This window comes from Grus americana, chromosome 3, assembly GCF_028858705.1.
Source record: "Grus americana isolate bGruAme1 chromosome 3, bGruAme1.mat, whole genome shotgun sequence".
NCBI classification, from domain to species: Eukaryota; Metazoa; Chordata; class Aves; order Gruiformes; family Gruidae; genus Grus; species Grus americana.
In genome coordinates this window covers 90,791,356-90,808,059 of record NC_072854.1, presented here as the reverse complement: position 1 = coordinate 90,808,059, position 16,704 = coordinate 90,791,356, and the positions used below count along the sequence as shown (strand labels likewise).

The following is a 16,704-nucleotide window of genomic DNA, read 5'->3' as shown; positions in this document are numbered from 1 at the left end:
ATTACATATACCTCTACCAAAGCTTCCTGACAGATTCAGTGATTATTTGAAAAATACACCTACCAAATCATACTCTGGATATAATGTAGTGGTAGATTACACTGTATTTTAATCTGGAGAAAACAGACAGTGAACCCATCTCCTCCTCCCTTCTTAAAACACAACTGTACAATGAGAGCTCCTACCTAGAAAGATGAGAAATGTATCCCATTATGTCTAGAAGACACAAATCCTTACTTTCCAGGAATGCTTTAATCACAAGGACAGGATTATTCCAAGTGGCAACATTCTCTGTCTCCTCTTGAAATTGTACAGTTACATTCAAAAAAACAATTCCAGATTGAGCCAGAAAGCAGGAGTGAGCATGACTCATATCATGAGTAATTAAGGACACTGGGAAAGAGACTGGGTTCCTAGTTCTGTTCCAAGAATTGTTTCTACATTTTATGGGTTAGGGCATCTCCTCATAGGTATAAAATGTAGATTAGAAATTCTTCTGGCAGATAAAGGAACTCTGAATTGCCCCATCTTGAGCAAGTGTGCCAGCCATTAAGCTTTTATTATAAAGGACAGTGCTCATCTCATTAACATTTCAAAAAAAATATTTTTACTCAGTGCTTTGAAAAAAGGCTGGTGGACTTCCCTTCAGGAGAGGTTTTAGGGTGAGTTCAGGCACTTCTCTATACCCACCCAGGAAGCATCTGGGGACCAGGATTTTGGACATGGTTTGTCCCAGTGTTTACCTGTTTGCTTGCTCTTAACATCGTGCTGAGCATGTTGGCATTAAGCAGCTGCCTGATCAACGCTGTCTGTTGTGGATTCCAGGCTGAGGAGACCGGTGTTTTACCTGAGCTAGGAAGAACTAGCACATGGGCTTCCCTTTGAACCAGGCACCAAAAATCTGTATTAGTAGTTCCAACCAGTTTTTAGTTGAAGCACATTTCAGGCTTTTGTGATTTTCTCATGGCATACCTATATCCACTAAGCAATATTCCACACGCCCACAGGCTTCTGATGAACAGAACTTTCAGTTGTAGTTAAATTGCTATCTCTTTGGAGAAAGCTATAAATAAATTGCTTCTTCTTTAAAGAAAGCTACAAAATCAGGACACATTTCACAATTCATACACCAATACAGAATGCATGTCTCTGTTAGAAACTGTATTTATGTTTACAGGAATAAAAATTTAGATACTCGAGTTTTTTATTAACTATGAACCTCAAAGACCCCAAGAAGACTCTCTTTTGGAAGCAAATCAGAAGATAAACATACTCCAAACCACAAAATTTAAATGCTTCATAAACTAGCAGATCAGACTGAGTCAGTATAAATTTATATCAGACTCTCCTGTGGAAGGGGGAGTCAGAGAAGTAGAAGTAATAGTAGATTTTCTGCTGGAATTGTATTTAAGTCCATATTAAGACTTGTGGACAAAAATATGCCTGGAAAAAAAAAATCAAACACTGAACATGTTTCCAGTGTTGCTATCTGTACGAATAACAAGGGCCTAGAAGACCTAGATAAGAATGAATGCAACTCCTTGCACTATTTTTGGCCCACTAAATGAAGGTCCACTCCGTCTGCAAAACAGAGATTACATTATTTTTTCCTCATCTTTCATTTAGTGATGAAAGTATGACACGATGAGGCTTTGGGCAACCTGCTCTAGTGGAGGGTGTCCCTGCCTGCAGCAGGGGGGCTGGAACGAGATGATCTTTAAGGTGCCTTCCAACCCTAACCATTCTATGATTCTATGACAGAGAAGTATTACTATTCCTGTGCAACAATAATATCATTCACAAAAAGTTTAAGAGACTAGCTTCACCTATCATATAAATAATTTGAAATTTCTTTCCCATTACAATACAATGTCAAATCATAACAAAACAGCAAAGAAAGTCTTTGTCATTGACTAATGTTGAGGAAGATATTTCAAAAACAGAGGAAAAAATGTAACTGACAATTTAGAGCCTGGAGAACTTTGGCTTCAAACTTGAAAGTTCATCTGCAGTCCCAAGAGGTCACTGCATTCTCTCCAAGCAGTAACTGGCGCCTCCATAATTTAACATTTCTGTGCAAACTTTTAAAAAAATAAATCCAGCTGGAAGCAGCAAGATGATTCAATGTCATTATCCTTCCTGTAGTGAGAAAATGCTACAGTGCATCACTGACTTAGAGGAGGAGGAAGGGGAAAAAACCCCAACAACGTTAACTTTGCTGGCTGAACTGAGTGCCTGCATATTGTAATTCTGCTGGCATGCAGGAGAATTCCAGTTTCTGCAACCTGTCCCTAATAAAACCACAGCATATTCTTTCTACTAGGTTCCTTTGTTTGTTTGTTTTTAAAAAAAAAAAGGAAAAATACTACTTGAGGGGAAAAAAAGCCATAAACTGATCCAGAGAATAAGAACAAAATAGCACTTACATGGCTTCTTGGGACATTTCTGGCATTTGTTAAAACCCCAGGAAGTACCCACGGTTCCACAGCAGTCTTCTTGCTTGGAAAGGCCAGGAAGTGCTTTGCCACACTGGAATAGTCAGGTAAAGAATACTCTGGTTAATGATACTATAGGATGCTCACTTCTAGTACGATGTTCTTTTTCAGTCATCTTGGGTCAACCTCTTGCTGAGACACTGACGATTCACTGGAGGTCTTAGCTGAACTTAAATAGTACCCATGCATTGCAACGGCTTTCATACACAGGCGTAAGCAAATTAGGTGACATTATTATCTTCCCTCTGTCAACTTGAAAAGAAGGAGAAAGAAACAGAAGAGAACAGTATGCCACAGGAATGAGTGAGTATATTTCCAAGGTAGTAACTTGCCATTGGTACCTATTCCCTACATTTTTCCTCATAAAAATGTGCTTGTCCACTTTTTCAAAAGCTGTATAAATTATCTCAAACATCTTTCTAATTACTCTCAAAGACAAAAAGTATGACGGATTTCTATAATGTTATTCCCTATTAAAAAGCCTCAACTTCCTGCCAACTTATGTTTAATGTTCATGACCACTTACTGAAAATTGCCAAATTATAATGACAGATTCTGCTGCCCAGATACTAAACAAGGTAACACAGATAAGATGACTGCACCTGAAGTTAATGATGTCTGTGTTATTCCAAACAAGTCTTTCCTCCTGCAAATATTGAAATTAATACTGCAGTAATTTCTGAAGTCAATATTCCTTTTTCCTGACCAAGAATACTCTTATTATGCTTTTTATTAATAAGAATACTAATTTTCAGAATCTTACAAAATACTTAGTTATGTCCTTGACTTTTGCAATTTTCTTCTATTTTGCATGGTAGAGAAAGCTTAAATGTATTTCTGAGATGCAGACAAAAATACTTCCAAACCCATCAATCAGGTGTAAAATGGAAGTGCACAAAGCACAAGAGAAGTGCACAACTTCTGCGCTTAGTAACACTTTCAAAGCAAATGCTGATATAAATAGGCACTGCAGCAAACAATTCAAATGTGCTGAACTGTGAATCCTCAGTACGCAGTGAACAGACCTTCCCTCATCTAACTTCCCTTCCTGACAGCATATAAACCTCTGACCCAAATGCTCACTGCCACTTAGCTTTCAGCTCAAGATAGCTGGCTCATCCCATGGCACAGGCTGTGGCCTTGTGGTTGCTTTCACTTCAACTGGTAACCCAGTCACTCCACGGTAGGGGATGCATGCTGAATGTGCACGCGCTGATGGCTTCCTCCCACCTTCCCAAAATTTTTCCAATGTGCTCTTAATCATACTGACATCCCTGAAGTAATGATGTTTTCACAGTACAGAGTTACTCTCTGGAGCTTCACAGTGTGACTGCTAACAGGATAGCAGGCTAACCCACAACATCAGGGCTCTGACTCATCAGAGGGTCCCCTCTTTGCATGGTGAGGACTGGCAAGGCATCCTCCCAGCCATCTTCTCTGCCCCTTTTTCACAGATACTCCCTGGGCGCCTCCTGAAATACCTCAGCAACTGAAAAGCAGCACCAGCAGTTCACTGTTTAAACACCAGACTGCAATGTGCAACCTGCAGCAGCTCTGCACTTGCTGCTTGTGAAGCTTAGACATCTGCCAAGTAAGGATGGGAGCAGCCAGGAGCATCCTCTGTCCCAGCTTCTCTCATGAAACAGAGCTTTTAGCACCAGGGTGACTTAGTGAAGTTATGGTTCACCTCTGTCCATCACCCCTACGTGCGGTAGCACCACTTGTGCTTTGAGCCACATTTTAGGGTGACACATGAACAACATAAAGAACAGAGTGGCCAAATAGGTTAAAAGACTGTTCAGTTATTGTGTAACTTTAGGAGTCTATTTTCACACTAACCATCTGCAGAGGGTCTTGTGACAAGTTTCCCCATATTCCAAGGGGTGAGAAACAGTCCTGGCCTGAATGGTATTTGGCTGTGTTAAAACAGTAAAGTATCAAAGCAAGTCTCATCTTTCAGATGCAGGCCCAGGCTTACACTATGGGAGCTCGCATCTTTCAGGCTGTCTTGTGCTCCCCTGGCTTGGGCACTGGCAGGATTAGTACGAGATTGACCATTCCTGATCAGTCAGAGTCTGCTCTGTTTCCAGAAGCAGCTCTTGGCCTGGCACTTCACAAGGGCTGTCAAGATGCACAAACAGGGAATTCTGCACAGCTCCCTCCGCTGTGGCAGCTCAGCTGTTTTCAAAACTGGAACTAGCTCTTTCAACTGCCTCTAGCTAGATGATATACAGATCTTGCTGCAGTTCCCACAAGCTCAAAAATCTTTCAACTGGAGAGTACTCATAATGTCTCCTGCAAGTGGCTGCCTTAAAGCCTTAGAGAATCCACGTTACATCTTTACACAATGTTGGTTTCTCAACCCATGTCCCAGGTGAGCATGCTCTAGGACCATTTTACTTTACAATTGCGGCTATTCAGTTTTACTTTATAATTACAGCTGTTCAATTCCTTTCCTAGAGCTGGGACTGCTTCTTCAAAGAAAGAGAAACCACTTACTGAAGTCGTATACTGTCAGCTAAACTAATTTGTATTTGACTTCTCCCCCAGCTTGTGCCTCAGTTTTACAACTCTCATCTCTCTGAAAAGAAGTGGGAGGAATCAAGGCTGGTGCTGCACCTCCCCTTATGATCTCAGAAATGGAGCATTTGGGCAGCAAGGCACATTACCTAACACCCAGTGTTCCTCTGTAAGGTCACAAGCCTCAAGGACACATCCCAGCAGCTTGTATGTGTCAAGACAAGACTCCACTGACATGAGAGCCAATATGCCATCATGAACTGGCTGTTTTTTTCTTCTTCCCCAGAATAGAAAAGGTGTCATTTAACAGTAGTAAATTAAAAGCATATAAAACAAAGGAAAAAAAAAAAAAAAAGAGAAAGGAGGAGGATGGACTAAAGCCCACTTTTAGTTTAGGTGTGGTGCTACAGCATTTGCTCTCTACTGAAAATCATGATCTCTGTGGTCATAACTTTTTCAAATTTCCATATAAAAACCATGAGCAAAAATAAGGATGCCAAAGTCTGAGTCATCTGGCAACTGTGGTTTGTAGTCCTGTCAGTGAAAACTGGCAGTGATTAAAGCTGCTGCTCCCACTGCCTCTATGGTGAATTAAAGCTTGAAGAATCAATGATAATTTGGTTAACTTCCAGATCATTGTAGAAACTGGCCAGCGAGGAAAATCAACTGCCACATGGGGCTCCTAGTGGTGTAAGATCTGTGTAATTTTGGAGCTATGCATCAGAAAAAATGACTGCTCTGCAAAGTCCTAAGCCAAGCAGAAACAGAGAGCTCTTCTATGGCTAATAAACCCTGATTTCTCTGGTACATCTAATAGTGCTTCAGATACTTTCAACACTCATGGCACTGCACAAACTGTTTCCTAGCCAGCTACAATTACTTAAGATGCTCCTCCCTTTCACAAACCCTAAGCATCAATGAACTGAAGCTCTGTTTCTACAGGTCTCAAAAAACTTTAGGTAATTTCTATCCACCTCAAAAGTGTTATCCACTTCCTACTACTGAGAAGAATTCATTAGTTCTTCAGACAGTCTGTTCTAGTCTCTGAGTCACAAGTGACTGGAAAAGTCACTTGGGGGAATCCATAACTATTTTTAGTTTGTCTCACCATTCAACACAACTCCAACACATAAGTATGAGCCTAAAATAAGCACGGAAGCTAAACACAAGGACAGAGCTTGCACTATGCATGAAGATGATGCCATTCCCTAAGCTTAGGCTTACACTTTTCTATCCATCATCCACACACATTTTAAACTAATCTAGCCTGTATTCCTGAGGGCTTCTGGAAAACTCCTCATAGACAGAGAACAGATTTTCATGAATGATACATCTGTCACAAGCTTATGATTTGGAGATAATTCTTACTGGTTCAGAAGGCAAAGTAGTCATGAAGGATTGGTATAAAAGAGCTCAACTGTGCTGAAAGAGGCTCAGCAGTAGCAGCAGTATGAGGCACACATGGTACTGCTATAAAACAAAGTTCTTCCTGGGTAAAGCACTCACAGACACTGAAAGTATTGTTTCAAATCCACATATTTTTCCCCATGCGTGCCTGGGCTTCTATGCCAGTATTTTATATAACTGAAGGAAGTACTGAATATTCCCCCTGGTAGACTGAAATTCTGGCTGACCCTGTGCTGGTGCACAAAGGCCACCCAAAGCCACATCACCTCTTTGTTCCTCTGTACAGGCTCCAGCCTTCTGCCCCATCTCCACGGTCTTGGAGCGCTAACAGTGCTTGAGTTGTGCACTGCCACCAGGGTTTCATGTGTTTTCCAATGCCAGGGAAAAGGAAGGATTATATGCTCAAAATCCCTCTGCTGTAGCATAGAAGGAATTTATTCAGCTCTCTGTAAAGTGCTGTAGATATCCGAGTCTGGCAATTAGTCTCCGGGCAGTCACAGAGGATTCTGGCCGAGGGACCACAACGTTTCCTGGGACTCCCACTCCTGTGTGACCCATCTACAAATCCCTGTCACAAGCTGTTAGTTACAACCACAATACGGGCATAAATAAAGGAGTGTCACATGATTAACTATGATTGAAATCGATAGGTGCTTTGCCTGAGTTAATAGCTAATGACTCTGGGATTCAGCTCAAAAGACTGCATTTCACATACCACAATAGCAGAAGTGAATGGATACACTGTTTAACTTTCTGTAAACTATTCAACAGGCACAGGCCTTGGACTGTTGCTTCTTTTTTTTTTTTTCCTATAGGCACAACAAACAGAGTAAGAAACCTCAAAGTTAATAAAATGTATTACTGAAACAATTAACAAACACGCTTAATTAGCTTACTGACCAGTTGAATGACAGGTTGTTACAAATGAAGAGTATTATCCCATGTAGCACTGGCTCACTAACAGGCATTGTCTCATAAGCAGAGGAGAGAAACTTAAATACTTCCAGACATTCTAAAAGAACTGGTAAAGAATTTGTTTTGGCTTAAGCAGAACATTCTTCATAGGCAAGTAAAAATTATCCAGCTTTCTTCTATTTGAGTAATTAAAACAATGTTTGGTGTTTTTGGTATCCGATACATCTTTAATCTTCTGATATTTCAGGGTATTGATCTTGCAAAGAATCTATTGCGAATGAAGCATTAATCCTGGAAATGAATCCACACTGATTTCTGACAGTCTATTTGTTTAAAAACTTCAGAAGCCAAACCATGAGCTTCAAGGAATTCCAGACAGTTATTTTATTTTATGAGATGGTATTTTTAAGACTATTCTAAAGAAAAAGTTTTAAAAGTGCTCTAAGAGAAAAAGTATGAACCAGTATGAAGCATATAATTTTACTTGTATCATTTTTCCTGCCTAAAGAATATAAATAGGGAAGTTCATTTCATACAGCTGTCAAAAAATGAAAATACCTGAAATTTACCTCCATAGGAAATGTTTTGTTAAATCTGAGGTCCAACAGGGATGTTTATACAGTTGAATGAGTAACTTCAACTGGCATATTACCACTGTCATCACCTCCAGACTACATACAGTATGATCATATTGCATACAGTAGTATCAATACGTTAGGTTACGCATTAAGAGCTATCAACACATTTTGCTCCTCTGATTTCTAGTTCAAAAACTTTGATGCCTTTGTTTAATATTTCCCATCATTAAAAACTCAGTGATCTAATCCCAATTCCTAAAAACTTCATGTATATTCTCAAAGTTAAGTACATGATCAGTGTATGCCCTTGTGTGAATCAAGTGAAGTAAAACTTAATGATTTGCAGTCAGAATCTTTACCATGATACAATGTCGACAATTTCTGACCTTTTCCAGCTGCCACCTATCACTTGGCTTTTTTTTGTATTCTACCAAGTCTGACAGCAGAGAGAAGGGTGTTGCTCAAACCAAAACAAAGGTTTCCTGTAAAACACATTACTGAAACACAGTATTAAATAAACTATTTCCGCAGAAATTTATCCCACTAAAGATGCTGATTAACTAACATCTGTTTATCTTGTTATTTATCAGAACTAAGCAGCATTTGAAACACATTTGAACGCATATGTGAGTGTTTTGATCACAGTGAAAAATGGACAGGTCTTATAATTTTCAATAAAGTCTTTAACAGTGTTCACCATTAATGTTATTTAGTTTTATTTTTAAAAAAATCTATCAAAATATCCTTCTATTGTCTGCTATAGGTGGTATATTTTGTTTTTCTTGAATATGATTTTCCAAAGTATTATAATAAATACACCAAATTTCACTTCACAATACCAGAACAACTCTAATTCAGGCATCCTTCTCAACTGAGCTGTAACAAGTATGGAACTTTTCTGCAACACCTTTCAAAGTACTTTGCAAGGGAAGCACAAAGCATCATTCAGCAAACAACTGACAAGCGAGCAGAGGAACAGAGCCCCCAAAAACTGCAACCTGGAACTGACCTGAATTTAAAACACCCCAACAAAATGAGGGGATGAGAAGACAGTATTTTTGATATTCTTTCAGTGAACATTTTAATGAGTAGTCCAGCTCCTCTCAGCAGTTATGCCTGAGGAACAGTGAGGAGGAATGAACAAGCATGGGCAGACATGGCTTCTTAGCCAGCTTCTCTTCCGGACATTTTGGCATATGTTGCCTTCAGTCAGGTAAGCAACCTCACTATCTGTCCCTCTTTAAAATAACAACTCTTTTAAATTTTGTTCTTAAATTATAGATGCTGAGATCATCAGAAGTGTCCTTTGGTAAAACTGATACTCAAAAATAACTGCTGAAGAGAACAGCATTGCTTGTGCATCTAGTCAGAAAGAGCCTGCTTTAGAGAAATTTGGAAATACCAGCTTCTCCAATTTCTTGCTGCTTTGCAAAAAATGCCTCTCTCTACAGTTTAGCAAAAAAAGAGACCAAATCAAATTTAGAAAAAAGACTTCTTTAGCCAAAATACCAAAATGCAGTAACCATAGGAAAACACATGAATATACTTAAGTAGATACTTCAAAGTGATCTTACAGGGGGAAAAAAAGTGGTGCTTAGTTCTCTTTATATGACTTTTGACAGATAGTAGGCATCTGCATTCTTTTCTCGATTTAAATGCAAAGCACTCATATGCAAAATTAACAGGACTCGAGATTACCAACACAATCCTTACTAGGTGCACCACTGACACTGTAGAAGTATTTTGGGAAATAACAAGATATTCTGTATCATAATAAAGGCATTTTTATTAGAATCAAAATGAAAAGCAGCTGAAGAGGAGGAATTAAAGAAGAGAAACATAATCTTCCTTATTTGCTTGCTTTTTAAAGGACTTAGAGAATCAGTGGTATAAGATGACCAACTCCGTGGATTTCAGAAACACAGAACTACATGGCCGTAAGGGACTTTGCAGGACAGACACCATGTCCAGTCTCCAGCGTTTGGAGGCACCATAACATACAGTGCTCTCCACAAATCTACTGTTCTTCATCTTAAGTGGGATTTTCGTCCCACTGCTTCCATTGTATCTGTTTCCCAACATCAAGTCTCTATTTTCTCAACATCATTTTCTATATACAAGGTTCAAGTTCAGGTAAAGGTTTCCTATATTTTTATGACAACGATAAGCCTGCAGCTTAACTGTTAGTTTATAATACACCCTGCAAAAATCTTTTTGGTACTAGGAAAGCATTTGATGAACCACAACTTTTGTATGCAACATATCATAGTAAGTTATCGTGTAACATAGTAAGCTATCCTGGAGCAATCATTGTTAACATCTCCCAGAGGAGAAATAATTGCTAAGTGTTTGACTCACAGAAAAGAAAGGCAACCAGGAAAAGTGAATTGACTTGAGTCAAAAAGAGAGCCATCCAGAACACTGTTTGCTTCCTATATTACCTTCCCCTCCCCCCCATATTTACTTTTATAGTTGCTCTTTCCACTTCATTTCCCAATGCTGAGGACACTTCAGAAAACAGTCACAATTGAGCAACACATACATACATGTGTATATGTATTTATGAAAACATACATCTTTATCTATTCTAATTAAACTAGGAAATTTCATTCCTCTAGCCCTTTTCTCTCTCCTCCTGTCCTGTTCTTCTAAGCTTGTAGACTGACATCTTTTCACACACCTTTTAGTACCCTTTTCTCATGGTTGCTGCCTTTGGTTATAGTCAATTATGATACTACAGACAACTAAGCGAATAGGAGGTCTAGAAGAATTTCTATGATGTTAATTAGGAGTGATCAGAGGCCTAAGAATACAACCAGATTCTTCAACTATCTGTACCATAATGCCCTCCAAACTTCAGTTCAGGGTGGCTCCAGTTGCTAACTTTAACAGTATGCGCTCTGTTGGAAACGCACTGCAGAAAATACGCCCTGGCTGTCTTGGGATTTGAGTATAGCAACTACCCTACTGTTTTTGCAGGACTACTGTTTTTGAACAAGATACATTAAAGGAATTTAACTAAGGTGGGGTGAGGAAGAATGCATTGGGAAATGAAAAATATTCCACAGAAGGTTGTGAAAAAAACAAAGGATTAAAATCAGAGGACCTGTAATTGAAGACCAGCTGAAATTCAAAGAAGGAGAGAACAAGAGATGGAGAGAAACGTAGAATGGTAGACATTACACACACACACAAAACCACAGTAGAGATTCTGATTCTGTTTTTATCCTGCGCTTTTAGCCTGGACCAAAACTAAGTTCAGCAAAGTCTTTATTAATTTGGTTGATCTGCCTACAAGAGGCCACACACGTATCCTTCCATCAATCTGTTCTATAGACAGTAAAGTCACCTCTGATCTCAGGATATTTAATAAAACATTTCTGAAGCCAAACATACAATCCACCCTGTAAAAAAATGTATAAACACTGACGATTGTTGAAAACAGTAGAGATATCAAAATTATCCAGCATAAACTCCAGAAAGGACTTGTAACACATTGCTACTAATAGGAAAAGCTCAGTTTAGCAGCCTGTCTGAACAAATAAAGAGAACCCTCATATTTAGCAAAGCAAATATCAAAGAAACAGAAAACCAAATTCTTTAAGAATAGATCTATTTAAGAGGGAAAAAAGTTTGTCTTTTCCAGTTCAAGGTATATTTAACGTACAAATAAATAACATGCATTGCATGACTGCAGGAAAAACATTAACATTTCAGGTTCAAATTTGAAAGGTGAATGAGTCACTTCGATCTATATTTATGGCAAGGTCTTAAATGAATGCTCTACAAAATGCCACAGTAAAACTCCAATTCTAAATTGAACCATTAAATTAAATAGCAAAAGGCCTTTGAAATCCTTACTACGCTCTTCTCCAAGACTGACACTGAAAGAATCAATGAAATTTATAAAAAAATAAGAACATGCATTATTCTAAACTAGGAGGCTCTACCCTTTCTTGAGAGCACTGCAAAGACACATTTTTCTAGGGGAATACTGAAATGAATAAAACCCATTATAAAAATTGGAGACTGAGCATTTAGTAGGATTCCAAGTCAGGTATGAGGGCAATGCAAGCATATTTCTCCTTTTCTCCCCCTTTAAAATGAGCATGTTACTGTCTTGTGGTGAGCAATGAGGAAGCTTTAGTTTTTAAAGCACTGCAATGTGAGGGGCATGCATAGAACACTGCAAGTTTGGATATGTCATTCAAAATACCTCATTCATTCATGCAGCAGAAAGAACAGACAGGAAATACATCAAGCATAAGAGGTAAAAGATGCAGCACCCACTGCCAAATCTAAGATGGAAGAAAGAATTTTGTCTTCCCCTATATATGAGTGCAAATAAAAATGCAAATAAGTAATAAACAACTATTATTACAATTATTTCCAGCATTTTATGATTGTACATTATAATGCTATGTTAGATCTCTCATTCTTAGGAAATACAGCGAAATGGTTGTTTGACACAGGCACTGCTTCATTTTGCCATGTAAAAATCCATGAACTTTCATTTGAACACGTGCTTCAACACTTGTAGAAGAACAAATTCAAGGTTTTACTATTCCTGAAACAGACAAGCATGAAGGGTTCATGCCTAGAAATTAACACTGTGGATCCCAAATCAAGCATTCAACAATTACCAAACACTGGCCTTTAAAGTTCCATACACAAACTTAACTCTGGTCTTCTAGAAATATTTCTGGGGCGTGATGACATTTAAATTTACTCCTTCTATAGCATTTTTCAGAATGAATTTTTTTTTAAACACCCTCACGTGATGACCTAGCATGAGCAGGTTTTGGAATCTTTACTTCCACAGCAATGACTTCTGAAACTAGAGTTAATTACGTCACTAGTAGGAATGCTACAATACTCTGTAGAAGCCAGTCACTGAAAGGAAAAGAGAAAAACATTTTACAAGAAAAAAAGTCAGTTCTTTGGAACTGAGGGAGGATGACCAAGGCTAAGGAACTGCGATTTCAGTTTGAGGTTCCAGCAGGTAATTGCTATCACTATCTTGGGATCTGCCACCTTCGTTACCCTCACCCTGCCTCTGACTGCATCCTGCTTCTGCTCCTGTCTGTTCCCCATCATTGATCCTCTCCAAAGCTGCTTGCCCCTCTGTGAGCGAGGCCTCTTCCTTCTTGCTTTTTTTTCCTTTTTTTTTTTTTTAATGTTTTTTTGTTGTTGTATGCATGCTGCTTGGGAGCCATAAGAAAATTTCCTTGTTGTTAGTTCTAACACTTGGCATCACAGCATTCACTGACAGCTAGAAAACACACGTGTAAAGGTCATTTTACTCCAAGTCCTGCATTTCAGAGGTGACACGTGTCGTCCCTTTGAGGGGAAGGCAGACCATGCTCTGTGCAGGTGAAACCTTTGGAGAATTTTGCTTGTTTGAAATTGGTGAACTTTGGGTGCATGTTACTGGAAGGACCAAAACCAGAGTGACCTTTTTGATAAATTTAAGCTTCTACTTCAAAGCATACAGATGATCCAAATCTTCATTGAAACAGTTGTAAATTATTTTTTTAGCCTGAATAAAGCAACATATTCGTACTCTAACATCATCCCTCAAAACGAGTGATTTTTCTGAAACCTCCCACAAAATTTCAGCCTGAGTAAAAAAAAAAAAAAAATTGATCTGAAAAGTTAAATTTTGGCAAGGTGATAAGCAATAAATAACAGGGTCCTACTAACTTTTTTACAATCTCTCCACAAATGCATTTTTCCTCTCTCCATATATTTACATATATTTGCAAATATGCAAAAATGATAATGCTGTGTCACTTAAAGTGCTTTCAAGAGCTGAAAAAAGATTTGCAATTTTGAATAGTCATATGTAAAAACTGACGTGAACATATTATTTTAAACTTAACTAAGGTTTTAATGCTCTAGCAAACACTCAGTCGGCTTTCATGATTTTTCTACCCCATTCAATGGTTGCATTTCAACAGTTTCAAAACATTAGCCTACAATACTGTAAAACATATTAAGTTGCTGAATAGGAATTTCAATGAAAACTGCATCTCCTTGAAAAACACTGGCTGTTGAGATACACGTGCAAAAGCACTCATTAAACCAAAGGACAGTACAAGCTGTGGAAGATGGTGTAACCTTAGCTGTTCAATCAGGAGAGATGGAGCTAGGATTTAAGTCATGTTTTTGAATTTGGAGAAATAGCTTATAAATGGAGAGGTTATGGCTAGAATAACTGAAATCAGAACATCAGGGATCCAAATACACAGAAAATAAAGACATTCGCTTCAAGGAGAAGAAGGTTCAGAAGAATGTTACCTTGTAAAACATTTTACAGTCCATTCTCACAAGAATTTTCTGGAAAAGAATGTCAAATGCATCCTTTGCCTGTTATTGGTGAAGAATTTTTTAATTCCTTTATGATATTATTTTAAAGCTATGTGTCTCAAAGCCTTAGCAAACATTTCTCACCTGTGTCCCAATAGTCTCCTGGAAGCAGCGCCCAAGCTGAGTTTTAACTGAAACAGGAAACATATGAGGAATGGGTTGTTGATTTGTGTAAGTAGTATGTCCTTTCTGGGTCTTCTGATACGGAAGACCTTGGTAAGAGACCTGTGGATGTCCTGGCTGAGGTACTTTCGCTTTTTGTCCTGTTGATGCGCTGTCAATTCTTGAAACTTGATGGATCTGAACTGAGGCTTCAGGGGGATGTTTCACGTGGATATTCACTATGTTAGGAGGGAACTTCGCTAAAATAAATGAAGGAAAAACACATTAAAATTGGTAATAAAATATGTAAAAAAAGAGATCTTAGGCACGTCTAAGGCATCTCTTTTTTGTACATTAGAATTTTTATAGAGTGTCTTGAAGTGACCAAAATATAAACAAAGCCCAAATTTGGGGGTTAGAGAGAAGGCTGAAAACGCATAGAGTCTCATTCACAAAGCAGAACATGAAAACTCTTCACACAGGAAAGAATGACGTTATAGCATTGTAAAGACTGCTACATAAACATGGATGTCCAAATTGCCTGGTGTGACATTAATATTTGTGGTCATACTGTGGAATAGGAATCCCATTTAAAGTTCCAGAATTCAAACTCCACTGGGTTATTTTTGGATATATAGTAAGCTTTATTTTCTTTTTCAGATCCATCATCTTTCTCTGGAACACAGAAAAAGCTTCAGATTTCATCCCTTCACCTTTATATACCTGCCAAGTCCTGAGTTTGCCCCTGCAACCCTTGCCAGCATCTCAACCATCTAAAACCACCACTCCCTTCATTGAACTTTGAATTCAGGATTTGGCAGATAAAGAGGTAGGAAATGTTTTTCAGATACTTCCGTTTTTAAATACAGTTGTAGTTTTAAGTCTGGGTATACAGATTGAGACCCTCCAGTCAACTTAATGTGCACAGAACTGTTTATGACCCTCAAGCTTCTTTTCACTGAAACACAAAATGCCCTTTAAACATGTAGCTCAAATTATTATTGGGGGGGGCAGGGAGGAGAGGTCTGTAAAAAGTTTTATAGTTTGTAAGCTGCATAACAAAGTTAGCATTTACCATGTCCGGCTGGGTCTCTCTCATCAGCAAGTACTGCACAGATTACTCGAGGCCAGCCAATCCATTAGATGTAACACCCCTTCCAAACATCAAGAACCAACTAATATCATTTGACATGTTTTCTCTATAACACATACTAGATTGTTCAGTCTTCTGAATTGTCTTCCTTGCCTACAGGAGGCCAGACTGTTCTGTGGAAGGCATTTTCAGTTCTTATTTACAAACTTCAACCTCACAGCTCCATTTCCGAGGAAGCACATTTCATTTATTTTAGCTGCTTTAAAATTATATTATTTTGATATATCACATTATTTTCATTTCTCTAGGCACATTTTCAGCATTAATTGGTCTCACATAGGAACTCCTTAAAAAACCCCAAAACTTATTTTTACTCTGCCCTGCATTGTTTCATTTATGAAAATCTTCAATATATTGCAGACAGAAGCATCAGGAATAAGGTAGTAGAAAGTCAGCAAAACATGGCCTCAATGGCTCTTCAGATCTTGTCTGTTGCAGAAGGCAAGCAAAATTTATTGCTACATCAGTTCTGTTACAGGTAAACCCACAAGGAAAAGATTCAGTGTTACAAAAAGAAGCACTAAGGCCCTTCTCAGGCTATTACACTCATTTTGCAGGGCAAGATAAGACAGCATAGTCTGGCTGTGAAAATAACAAACCTCACCCCTACTTACTATCATACTTTTTTATGTATGAAAAGGGAGCCTTTCAACTAATTTCTCCAGCTGATAAATCTAAAGAATATATTAGACCTCCAAAGAAATCACTGATAGTTCTGCTTTAATCTATCAATCCACCTAGAGATGTTCAGATGCTGAAAACATCAAATTTAGGCTGGTTCCTCAGATGTAATATTATCACCACAATCCTCTCCAGGTCTTGGATCACTGCCTAGATGTGCTGATTAATTTTTATTTCTGCCAGCCATTTCAGGATGAATTGTTTTATTCTTTCCTTGAAAGAAATGAAATACTCCTCTCTTCACAGTCCAACATCCTCATTTGGGCATGGAAAGAGAAGAAAAAGCATTGTAACTCCTGATGGTTCTGATGAGGACAAGAAGGTCAGGAAAAAAAATGTTCAAGTGGTCAGATTCTTTAGCAATGAGAAACCTATTGTGTGTTTTAAGACAGCAACTCTAAATCTGATTATATAATATATTAATGATATTCCTTTATTCACTTATTCCTCCCCTCTTTCCTCTTTTTTTTTGTTTAGAGTCTGA

At 38.3% G+C, this 16,704-nt stretch overlaps 1 protein-coding gene across 8 annotated transcripts in view; it reads right to left on the bottom strand.

The window, feature by feature from the left end:
- LTBP1 (latent transforming growth factor beta binding protein 1) overlaps positions 1-16,704 on the bottom strand; it is a 204,155-nt gene that overhangs the window by 91,960 nt on the left and 95,491 nt on the right. For all 8 annotated transcript variants that reach the window (XM_054819834.1, XM_054819836.1, XM_054819837.1 and 5 more), the window contains 2 exons: positions 14,369-14,646; positions 2,427-2,529 (listed from right to left, as the gene is read on the bottom strand). In XM_054819834.1, the coding sequence (XP_054675809.1) occupies positions 2,427-2,529; positions 14,369-14,646 (381 nt within the window). The remainder of the gene's footprint in view (positions 1-2,426; positions 2,530-14,368; positions 14,647-16,704) is intronic.